This window comes from Apostichopus japonicus, chromosome 14 (genome assembly GCF_037975245.1).
Source record: "Apostichopus japonicus isolate 1M-3 chromosome 14, ASM3797524v1, whole genome shotgun sequence".
NCBI lineage: Eukaryota > Metazoa > Echinodermata > Holothuroidea > Aspidochirotida > Stichopodidae > Apostichopus > Apostichopus japonicus.
In genome coordinates this window covers 4,607,667-4,619,751 of record NC_092574.1, presented here as the reverse complement: position 1 = coordinate 4,619,751, position 12,085 = coordinate 4,607,667, and the positions used below count along the sequence as shown (strand labels likewise).

Here is a 12,085-nt window from a genome sequence, read left to right as displayed (position 1 = left end):
CAGCATGTGTTGGATGAAGTTTTAGCCACCGCCAAATATGATTTGGATAAATAATATCACGCATTATTTTCTATTTATAGAAAATATAGTGCTTTAATGGCAACCAACATGTGCCAAGTGAAGTGCTTTAAATGGCATCCCAAATGATGTGCTTAAATGGCACCCAACATGTGCCAAGCATAGTGCTTTAATGGCACCCCAAAATTTGCCAAGTATAGTGCTTTAATGGCACTGCAACATATCAAGTATAGTGCTTTAATGCACCCAAACATGTGTCAAGTGTATAGTGCTTTAATGGCACCCCAACATGTGTCAGTTATAGTGCTTTAATGGCACCCCAACATGTGTCAGTTATAGTGCTTAAATGGTAGCCCAACAAATGCAAAGTATAAGTGCTTTAATGGCACCCGAACATGTGCCAAGTTTAGTGCTTTCATGGCACCCCGACATATGTCAGGTATAGTGCTTTAATGGCACCCGACATGTCAAGTATAGTGCTTTAATGGCACCCCAACATATGTCAAGTTTAGTGCTTTAATGGCACCCCGACATATGTCAAGTTTAGTGCTTTAATGGCACCCCGACATATGTCCAGCATAGTGCTGTCTATCACACATTTCTCCTTGGATATGTGGTGGAGCAGAACTTGATCAAGAAAGGCAAATGGGATAAAGGTACAGATATAAAGGTAGTCCTTTTGTTACAAGTTTATTAATTTCACTTTCCTAAAATGTCAAACAGTATACATTTCCAGGAAAGACTGTTCACATAACGCATGTTTGTTTGAAGAGGTTTACTGAATATAGAGGAATATTGAGTCTATCTATTATAGTTTACGCCACCTAATATCTTTGCAAATTGTTGAAAGTTTGACCTTACAGCTAATGACCTAAACCTATTGAATTCATATCATATTTCCTGCTAATTAGATGTAATTGATGGGGAACTATAGTGACACCACACATATTTCTGAAAGATCCTACGATTGATGAACATCTAATTACAACATATCTTTTTCAAGATCTGAAATTGACACATTTTGCACCAAAAGGGCACAGGAGGCAAACAGGTGCAATGTCACAGAAGCAACTAAATTTGTTCTTTCCTATAAACTTAACATTCAATTTTCTACTTCAAAATTGGAATGCATATCAATATCAAGACACTTCAGCTTTGGTGTATTGTAAACATATCAATATCAACACCCAACAGTCTTGGTGTATTGTTAACTTCACCCTTATTGGAATGCATAGTCAATCCAAGGTCAATAAAGCATTGCATTGTCGGTGTACAACTATGACATCACACCTGTATTTTTGTGCAAACTGACAATTCTAAATTACCAATAAATTGAAAATACTAATGGAGGGTTACTAAGAAAATGTTCCTCTTTTATCATTCAAAGACAAAGTGTAGCCTGTACTATTATTTTAAAGGGTAGCTTTGAGTTTCTGACATAAGGGGCTTCAGACACAGAAATCAGCCAAAATAGGATAGAATCTGTTCCATTTTTGCTTGTCTGATGTCATGCACATTAGAACTTAGGTCAAGGGTCAGTTAAAAGTAACTGCCCTGCAAAAAAATCACAGCAAGGAATAAAAAGGAACTAATAAAGAAGGACGAACGGAAGAGATCGATTTTAGTATATTCTTCAAAGTGTAACCAAAAATTTACCAATCAAAGCAACAGAGGAGAAATAATGAAATAAATAATACAAAACTGTTTGCAAAGTAAAAATAAAGAGTTGCTAGAGAAATATACAAATAGACAAAAAAAGCAACTCAAGGAGGATTTTCAATCATAATGCAACAAAGGAGAGCTTTGACTCAAAAATCAGTTACCTCTTTGGCCTAAGGCAACACAATCTGGAGACAATGACAAGCATCATCATCTCTTGTTTGTTTATGGCACAGACAACAACAGGAAGCTTCATTTAACTGACTCTCACAAGAAGAAGGGAGAAGGAAACCATCTCTTCACATCTCACTGTTTGTCTTGAAAGTAATCCTTTGGTTTCAACAACACTAGATTTTTCTCTTCTGGTTAACTTGAATAAAAAATAATCTTTTCTTTATGAGACAAATAGTTTACAAGCTAGTATTAAACATCACTACGACCTACACAGTGATTGATTTCCCCAGAGATCTAGAGTATGTGAAATATCAAATTCTGATCCAGACTAGACGGCCAAAATATTTAACCCAAAAAGAATCACCAGAAATCTACCGTATCTATGTCCAAATATGGCAGACTTTTTTTCTTTTCTCATCATTACTGAACAAGTTTAAAATTTTTCAAAATTGCAAAATTTGCCTGTTTTATTAGGTACAGTTTTCAAAGAGCCCTTGACATAAACATGTAAATAAACATATGTTGATCATCCGAGTGGGTTATCAACACCTATAAACTGATTCATTCTGTTATCCCATGTGCTTAGGGAGTACACGAGGAATAAAGCAAGGATTGCTCATAAAAAGGATGGGGAGCAATCTCAAAAAGTGTTGAAAATTCCTTTCAAAAGTCTAAACCGCTAAAAAAATATGAGACCTATTAAGAAACTAAAGCATTTCAATAAAAATACACAAGCTTCACCAAGAAGACAACTTGGTTTACTGATTTCTGTTTCTTCATGAGTACCCTTTCAGTTTGCATTTTGTTTTGTTACATATCATAATGCTGCATTAATATGATAAAATTAATAACATTAACGTTCAGAAAGCAAACATAAGATACATCAATGACTCTACTCTTAAATCAGCTTCATGTATCTGCTGACCAATTATTCAAACAAAATGTTCAAATATTGCTTAATTTGTTTCACTATTTGGAATGAAACTTGATCAACCCTTTTTGGTATCCGATTTAAATGACAGATTTAACCACTATTAAACTATGGATTCCATTTGACATATTTCAACTGGTTCTTGGTTAGCTCCAAACAAAGGAATTATGTTAAGTCATAATCCAAAATTTTTGTTACTGCAGTTGGGTTGAATAGTATACATCCCACTTCCCAAGAACTTGGACACTTAACTCCATATGTAGTAACCAGACCCTTGCAAAAGTAATCCTGGGAAATGCATTGAACTTTTCACACAGTTGAGATGAACTTGCCATTACCTATCTGTCTTGTAAATAGCTAATTGTTTACATTTAAAACAAATGTGCTTTTTAGCATTGATATATGTGACCAGATTTGACAGAACCTAGTAAAGTAAAAATCCAGTTTTCACTCACTGGGACGGTTACCTAGCATGATCAGCATCTCCAGCATACAGGACATCCAGAAGCAATGAACTTGTAGATTGCTAATCTTTGTTTGAAATCACAGTTTTAGCTTGTAGTACAAGCAAGAAAGGATTTTTAAGGGTCCGTTAGTCACTTACTTAAATTTATCTAAAGCGTCTGCTTAAATCCGCTTAATAAGGAAAGCTTTATACGACTGAACACGAACACAAAACTGAAGATGGATCTCGTCACCAAAAAGTACTCCACAGATGTCCAGCCTCCTACAGTTGAGACGAGCAACTTTTCATGCAGAGTGTAGCTTTCGCTTTCTTCGCTTGTCTCAGTAACCACGCAACAAATCCTCTAAGATTTCTGTCATCTTGAGATCATGATGCATCGTGTTTCAGCATGTGATATATTTTCTCCGACTCTTTGTTGCATTATGAGACGAACTTCATCCGATATGTTTTATAGAAATCTCTCTGTCATAAGTTTCTTGGGATAATCCGTCACAAATAATTTCAGTCTCTTACCACTACAAGAGTACACTTGTGTCTCAATTCAACCAGACTTTGCCCAAAGTTTGTTTTATAGAAATCTTTCTGTCATAAGTTTCTCGGGATAATCCGTCACAAATAATTTCAGTCTCTTACCACTACAAGAGTACACTTGTGTCTCAATTCAACCAGACTTTGCCCAAAGTTTTAGGTGTGGGGCTCCAGTCTGTGCTTCATAGCATAAAAATCTGTGACAGGTTGATCCGTGAAATCAAGAGAATGACGTAGATTATTAAGACAGTGATGCTTGGAGGGTAGAGTAACACGATTGTTCGTTTCAGAAAAGGCAAAGCTGCAGTTTGAAAGAAAAGAAAATGATAGTTATTATACTAAAATAAAGAAAACGATAATTATTATGCAGTCACTCTGAGAAATTAGGATGTATGATACTAAAATAAAGAACATGTATTTACAATAAAGGTTTAATGGAAACTGTACACACAAGGTTCATGTACTTAACAAGTTGGATGCACAAGTTCAAGTTCATTCAAGCTTTACTTGAATGAACAAAGAGGGTGCTTGTACTCGATAAGGTGGATCCAAAGATCACTTCTAAATTAGGAATTGTCAAGTTTACAAAGGTTTTGGATCTCGTGTTCACCTCAATTGACAAAAGAGGTTTTTGCAATAACTATAAAGGTGGATCCACATATCTCACATGAAATTCATCCCAATAAAATTTTTGGGAGTTATCCTATTTATAATGTTTGCAGATTTAGACCTCTGCTGACTTCAAATCACCTTTGAATTGCACAGAAAACAATCTGTTCCTTGTATAACATACAGAATATCCACATTACCAAGTATGGAATTCATCCAGCCTATGCTTTTTTGCATTTATCGGATTAACAAGGTTTACAGACTTAGACCTTAATTGACCAGACCATCGAAAACAATAGGGTCCTCGTACAAGTCAAAGGAGATCCATATATCACGTATGAAGTTCCTTTGAGTTTCACTTTTGGGGTTAGCAAGTTTACAAATTTCTCAGACTTTCACCTCTGTTGACATTAAATGACTTTTGTCCTTTATAGAAAATATCAGGGATTTTGTAGTCATCGAGGTGGATCATGAAATTGATCGGACATGTATTCTTTTAGTTTGAGAATTTACAAGACCGGGTATCAGACATCCAGACCATCACCATCGCAAGTGTTCCGACTGCAATTAACCAGAGATGTAAAATAACATAACATTGTTATAAAATATTACATAAACTTGACTCACCACTGTATCCTAAAAACGTAATATAGATGTAGTAACCAGCCGCTATTAACCAGAGAGAATTAGCCAGAAGAACAGCATAGAATGACCCTGATTGTATGGCTGAATCAGGATAGAAGAAGAAAGTATTATGACATCATAACCAGAATGCCAGTTAGCTTTGTGATTCTTGGCCATACAAGTTGCTCAAAATAATGTAACTATCGGACTAACCTAGAGCAAGTGAGTTAAATTTGTCCAAGAATTGAGTGAGAACCAGAAAAGATAAATCCCTTGTGGGCATCAACCATGTCTTTCACTGGTAAAGATTTTACAGTATAGAACTTTAAACCAAAATATTTCAATATCCAGAAAGAAATGTCTTCCTATGTGAAATATAGATGCATTTTACCAACTTTGAGCTAGCATTAGCAAATCCCTTTAAATATTTGTTCAAAGTTACATGACATGGTGAAAATATATTGTGAAATAATTTTGGACAAAAATTAGACAAGTTTTCCACCATTTAAGATAACCTGTCGACCCCTTGAGCCAGTTGCACTATTTGAGATAAACTGTTGACTCCTTGAAGCTCAGAGAGAGAAAACCTTATAGGAGGTTTAAGGCACATTTAAAGCAACAGTATGAACTCTGAAGCAGATTTCATTTCCTGGATGACTGCATGTTTTTGTTGAAGACTAAACAAGCCCCTTCTAAACTGGACTGAATTTGACCAAACTATGTTCACCAAAAGAGAATCATAACATTAGAGAATTCCCAGATTAATCGTAGCTTAAAAGTTTGGAGTTGTCATGTTTAATAGGTTTTCAGACTTCAGTAGATTTAAATATGGTTCTTGTACTCACAAAGCTGGATCTGCATACCATGTATGAAGTTCAACAAATATGTACTTTTTGAGTTACCATCTTTACAAAGTTAAAATAAAATAAAACTGTTAGCAAACTGCTTATCCACTAGAGAGCCTGTGTAGGAGAATGTGTAAAAGTAAGTAAACGTTCTTCATTTAGCCTTTGAAGAAGATCCTGCTAGGATCGAAACGTCAGGCCAACTTACTTTTACACATTTACAAAGTTTTCAGACTTTGACCTCTGTTGACCCCCAAATGACCACTGAACTTCACAGAAAAGAAAAGAGTTCTTGTACTCAATCAGGTGGATCCACATACTAAGTATGTGGTTAATCCACCATTAGCTTTTTGAGTTACAGTGTTAACAAGCAAGTGTCACATACGCACACACACCACCACCATCACATAGATTCCTTCTGCCTCTGGCAAGGAATCAAACACCCTCGAATAACAATATTAACGAAACATTTTTTACTTACGAATATAAAGTAAGAGCTGCACGACATGGAGTAAGATAAGTACTGGGAAGAACGCATTGAGGTGGATGTCAAATGCAAATCCCCACTCTACGTCCTGGGGGCTGGCAACACTGCCCTGGAGATAATTATTGGCCACGAACCTAAATGTAAAAAAAGACATAAATAATAAAAGAGCAGATAGACTTAGTGATACTTTGCATTTTCAAGTTTGCATATTGTTGAATTCAAGTGATCATCAGCAAGGCTTATTTGCAACTGATGCGTATGTACAATCATACATACTGTAGATTGTTTCTGAGTTTTAGAAGGTGGTTTTCAGCTTTTGAACGGATTTGAAATTGATTCACACCAGTCACTGACTGTAGGCCTACAGGTCTCATTACTGTTATGCACAATGCAAGCCTTGACTGGGTAGGACCACTGGGATACATGTAGATATGAATTGCAAAATTATAGGCAAGAATCGACAAAATTTTTAACTCATGTGAATAGAATGCACTGGCATATTTTAGTAACGAAATTTGCAAACAGCAAATATTTGAGCAAAACACCACAGTTCCCATATACACTGGAACATAGGAATTTACTGCCCAGATGAAAAAAAACCATTAACACAAATACGTGGAATCCCCCCTCCCCCCACCCCCCATTTCTTTGTTACAATGAACTAGCACTTAGCTTTCAGAGTTTTGAATGGATGACTCACAAACCGAGAATGAAACGACAATGGTTTTTAAAATCATTATGCTTTGATTTTTGCTGAAGTAAACAAGAGTATTTATTTTGGAAACACTTCCTATTATCAGCATATGTCATTATTAGCATTTCTCTTATGAAGTTTGTGATCATTCGATTGCATCCGTTCAACTGATTTTCAGTCTTCAGATAAGGTGTGGAAAACAGGATCTGCTCGAAAGTGTTATGATTCCAGATCATCTTTTTGGGATAGTTGACCATTATTTTTTCACATTTATCCTAACGCAGAAATATAAGATTGTCTCCTCACAACTTTGTTTCTTTTTCTCTCTTGACTATCCTCATTCACTACAATTTAAACTCACTGCTGTTGGAGTAACATAGAGATAAAGCAAGTTCTTTTAATAATACAAAATGAACATTATCATAATAAATTCCTCCTGGATCTGGGAAGTAATTTTGGAACCAGGTCATAAAAAATGTTTTCATTAATTACCTGCATACCTGGTATAGCTACCAGGCTGGTGAATATTGTCCAAGACAAATCTACAAAGGAGGTAAAACTATGCAAGCTATCCTTCTTCAGTTGCCTCACAACTGGGATCTTTTATGAACATCCTGCTGCTAATTGCAAACTTTGGTTCTCTTTTTATAATATCATTGCAAGCACTTAGAAAATCTCTTAACATGAAATCTAATTTCAAACTGTTATATGACATAACCTCAACAAGTACGGTACATGCTAGTTCGCAAAAGATTCACTGAGACAGTTGACCTGTGGTATTTACCCACCTGGTTAAAGATAATTCTACTATGAGGATATCAAATCCTCCTACTCACCAGAGAGCAGTAGCTATGAGTATTCCTGACCCGATACAGTCCAAGAAGATGGTCCGCAAGAGAAACATGAAGAACCCATAGAACCCCAGATGGCGGACAACGGCAAACCCAGCCGAGGAAACTGGAGAGAAGGGATGTAAACATTTAAGTGGTGGACTTACAACTGCCACATAGCTAACGATAGCAGTGTAAACAGATGACACCTTAAGCCCTACTTTAATCCTTACTCACACCTAAAGATTCTGATGTAAAATACCACACTGTTACCTATCTTAATGGTATGTAAACGTTACAACTCTCGTCATTGGTTTAACTCACGGATTCATTTATTTTGTATTGCAACCCAAATAGCTACGCAATATGGTCAAATTGATGTAAGTGCAAAGATGATGTATAGCAGTTTTTTTAAACATGAACCATTACTAGTTTACAAGATAAACAAGTTCAACGCCTTCAATAATGCTACACATAATGTTGAAGAATAAAATATTCCCTGTAACTGGGTGTGAACATTACAAGGCTTGGTCAAGTAAAGAGCAAAAACAAAATGTATCTCAAACAGATAACGTACCACAGAGACAAATGCTGAGCAAGACCAGAAATGCCGGGTCATCTCTAGCCCACTGGTTCTTGGTCTCTAAAGGATGTTAAAGAAAGGAAAAGTCTGTCAAAAATATCAAGCAATTTAATAACTACATTTGGACATACAACTTGCCAATTGACTGATGCCCTTGGTTAGGTTTGAATGAATGGAATGAGTTTGAAACTCACGTTTTCTGTACTGGAAATTTCTATATCTGTAGAAAGAAAAAGAAAAAAATTTCAATTGGCAAAAAAGTAAGGGATTCATCATTAGTAAAATTATGTACAACTCTCAGACCAACATGTATCTATAATTTAGGATACTTAAAGTCAATAAAATGCAGATAGATAAATAAGAGGATTAGAAGTAAAATTTAGTTCATGGTGTCCCTGTTGGCACAAATTTCATTTTGAAATCTGAATGAGAAAAATATAAAAATTGAAATGGTATAAGGAATTTTGGGCTAGGACGAGAATTTGTTAAAAATTTCCCAGCCACTTTTCAAGCATTTAATATTTCCATATTTGCAAATCACATGACATTCATGGTCTGTGAGATAAAGTTGTGTCACTTTGAACACATACATCGGTTCCAACTTTGTCCGAAAATAGGAATGAATTTACTTACACTTTCTGAGGTGCACTCATCAAATATATCATCTGCCATATGGCAAATTCAAAATCCATTTGGCTGACTTTGAAAAGTCGTCTGAAATATTTCTGTCTTTTTGCCTGGGCCGAATGTCTATTGTCAGGTCTGGGACTGCCTGGTCTTGGTGTGGGTGGAGGGGACATCCCATCCACAGACACACTCTGCAACATTGTCCCAAGGATAACACACACTGATTCAGCAGAAATATTGATGATAACCTGTGAATGACAAAGTTTGAGAAACTGAACATTAACTTCAAACCATTTTCAATTTTCATGCCCACAATTTTATTCTATAAAGAACATACTTTTATAGTTGGGAGATGTTGCAGTTACAATGTTCTTTCAAACAAAAACAATCAGCGAAGACTAAGAGAATACTTTAATAGTTGGGGGATGTTGTAGCTACAATGTTCTTTCAAACACAAAAACCATCAGCTAAGAGAATACTTTTAGAGTTGGGAGATGTTGTAGTTACAGTGTTTGTTCAAAACAAAACTGTCAGCTAAGAAAATAATTTTTTGTTGGGGATTTTGTAGTGACAAAGTTCATTCAAACCAAAACTGTAGATTTGAGCAAGTTTAAATATGACATCACCAAGACACATACATCCTATAACTTGGTACAATCAGCAAACTTATATACCTTAGAATATAAATTTGCATCAAGGTCGTTTATATGCAATGGACAAGAAAAGAACCATAACCACTGGTATTTGCATAGCCTATTCTGAATGCAAATTAGCATCGATACCCATTCCTCTCAAGTTTAAACTTAATTTGCCTAGAAAAAGCCTCTGATGGGGAACATTAACATAAGCCTTCTGAAAATCCAAGAAAATGACACATAGGCCTACAGGTTTGTCCTTCAAAGGGCCAGTTACATCTTTCATATACCCAAGAATGTTTTCAGTAAGTTGGGACTAACTTAGTACCAAAGTTGCCCTCAGTTGAAACGTACTTTGATGTTGAACTTCAATAGACTTATGTTAGGGGCTAGCATAACGTTAGGCCTAAGTTTAAGTTAGCTTCGGAACAGCATAGGGCTCAGTTGCACGAAATTCAGAAACTTCTGGCGTATAGGGCGAATGAAACTTGAGAAGTTAAGGCTTTCAACATACTCAATATTGTTTTAAGCCAAAATCATGCGGTATAAATTATTGAGAAAGATATGGCACTAAAGCAATGGCTGTTTCTCTTCCAGATTTTCAAAAATCGTCACAGAACGTAGGTGTCGCCTATCACTTTCACCACTATAGCTAGTCAATGTAAGCACAACACGTCATCGGTGCATACATATAATAACGTTACATCCTAGAAATTTTTTATGCGTTATATCCAGTTAGTGTACAGATCAGTGGTTATATCTGATTTAGTAAACACAGTAGGCTACGATATCAACTTGGCGGTGGATATGGCAAGCCACATGTGCAATAATTCGATGAACCGAGTTTATTTATCGACGTTAAACTCCGTTTTTCGATCTATAAACTGAGTTTATCGACTGGATAACCGTGTTTTTCGCGATAAACTCAGTTAATCGAGCGAAAAGCAAAGTTAAAGGCGATAAACTCGGTTTATCGAATTATTAGGATACAGTTCGAACCCTGCTGAACCACAGAAATCAATGCAATTTCCGTGGGCTGAACCACATGTTAGTTTAGTATGTATGTCGATAGGCGGAACATTCTGATTTAAGAACAGGGCTTTACTAGCAAGGGTGGGCTCCATTTGAAGATATGGACTATAGCCAACGGAAAGGCAGAGAATAAAATATGTCCCGTTTTGCCACTGACAGTATGGTGGCTTGCTATCTCTCCCGGATTTCCTGTGGAAGTCTCCCAGCAAAAGTTTCAAGTATTTCCAATATTTTTCCCTTCTAAACTGTGATCAGAAATAGGCCGTCGGTATGGTTCTATCTGCGTTAGGAACAAGGAGAGGATCTACGTTGTTTTCGGGAAATACTTGTAAAAAATGTTTATATCCACTATGTTCTGCAGCGCTAACACGTTATACTTTTATATGCCTCTGTGTTGTTGTTGTAAAAGTATGCACGATAGTAACCCAAAGATTCTATGATATATATGTATGTTTTATATCCCTATCTTGTTTTAGTTCGATATTCCTAACTTCCCCTTATCTTCCTATATTTTGGGATGGTAAATCATCCTATTTTGGAGTTGGTCCGGCAAGTTGGCAGGTTTGATGTGGGGTTGTGTTAATGTTAAAGACAGGTATAAATCACGCAATGATGCATATCCAATACATATCATAAATGATCTGCTATACCTTGTAACTTATGATCCCATGTATGCTTACTTGGGATTCCTTTCGACGATCGAGTCATGGTTGTTAGCTTATTTTATAGAACAGCACTATGAAAGAACTTGAATTGTCTCATGTTCGGCCTTCCTAGCAGTTTAGGTCCCATTAGATGTGCCAAAAAGGCGGGATATGCTGGACTACATCAGTCAAGCCCGGTATACGATCCGACTGAAAGACGTATGTCCATTCGAACTTTTAAATTTTCTCGTTATAGGCAATACCAAAGTTAATGCAACCAGGGCTCTAAAAACTTCCTGACCGGAGCTACTTTTGCACTGTACGTATTTTGCTACAAATTGGGGGCCGAGGACAAACTTTTCTTCTCATCAGGCCCTTCACAAGTTTGCCTTCATATACTAGAAGTTTTGTAACATATTAACACGGGACAGTAACTACCTATACACAGGCCCGTAACCAGACTGGGGAACAATATGACACCCCCCCCCGTTAGGGCCCCAGTATTGTACATGGTTGGTGCTTTCCAAATCCTAATCTGAATTTGGCTACGCCCTGACCGACAGCGCTGGTTGGTTGGTCGATACGTATGATGACGTAATAAGTCGACACAGGGTACGGTTGTTTACGGTAGTTGGACTGCATAATTTTCTACACCGTCAAATGATACTCACAAAAGAGGTATCTGTTGTTCTTTTAGTC

At 36.5% G+C, this 12,085-nt stretch overlaps 1 protein-coding gene across 2 annotated transcripts; it reads right to left on the bottom strand.

The window, feature by feature from the left end:
- Window positions 1-692: 692 nt before the first annotated feature.
- On the bottom strand, window positions 693-10,462 carry LOC139979751 (protein unc-50 homolog B-like). 2 transcript variants are annotated; one of them, XM_071990832.1, is made up of 8 exons: window positions 10,225-10,462; window positions 9,082-9,323; window positions 8,643-8,668; window positions 8,443-8,508; window positions 7,872-7,992; window positions 6,336-6,475; window positions 5,013-5,111; window positions 693-4,077 (listed from the first exon to the last, which is right to left on the bottom strand). In XM_071990832.1, the coding sequence occupies exons 2-8, from the start codon at window positions 9,273-9,275 to the stop codon at window positions 3,959-3,961; spliced, it is 765 nt and encodes a 254-aa protein (XP_071846933.1). In that variant the 5' UTR covers window positions 9,276-9,323; window positions 10,225-10,462; the 3' UTR covers window positions 693-3,958. The 2 variants fall into 2 exon arrangements, with proteins under 2 accessions (XP_071846933.1, XP_071846932.1); XM_071990831.1 differs by lacking the exon at window positions 10,225-10,462 and adding an exon at window positions 10,065-10,202.
- Window positions 10,463-12,085: the final 1,623 nt, after the last annotated feature.

Bases quoted from the DNA above. Each gene is read 5' to 3' on its own strand.
- LOC139979751 (XM_071990831.1), bottom strand. From the start codon at position 10,106: ATGCTAGCCCCTAACATAAGTCTATTGAAGTTCAACATCAAA. The intron at 9,324-10,064 runs GTACGTTTCAAC...TGTCATTCACAG, and splicing joins TATTGAAGTTCAACATCAAA to GTTATCATCAATATTTCTGC. The intron at 7,993-8,442 runs GTACGTTATCTG...CCTTCTCTCCAG, and splicing joins GCTCAGCATTTGTCTCTGTG to TTTCCTCGGCTGGGTTTGCC.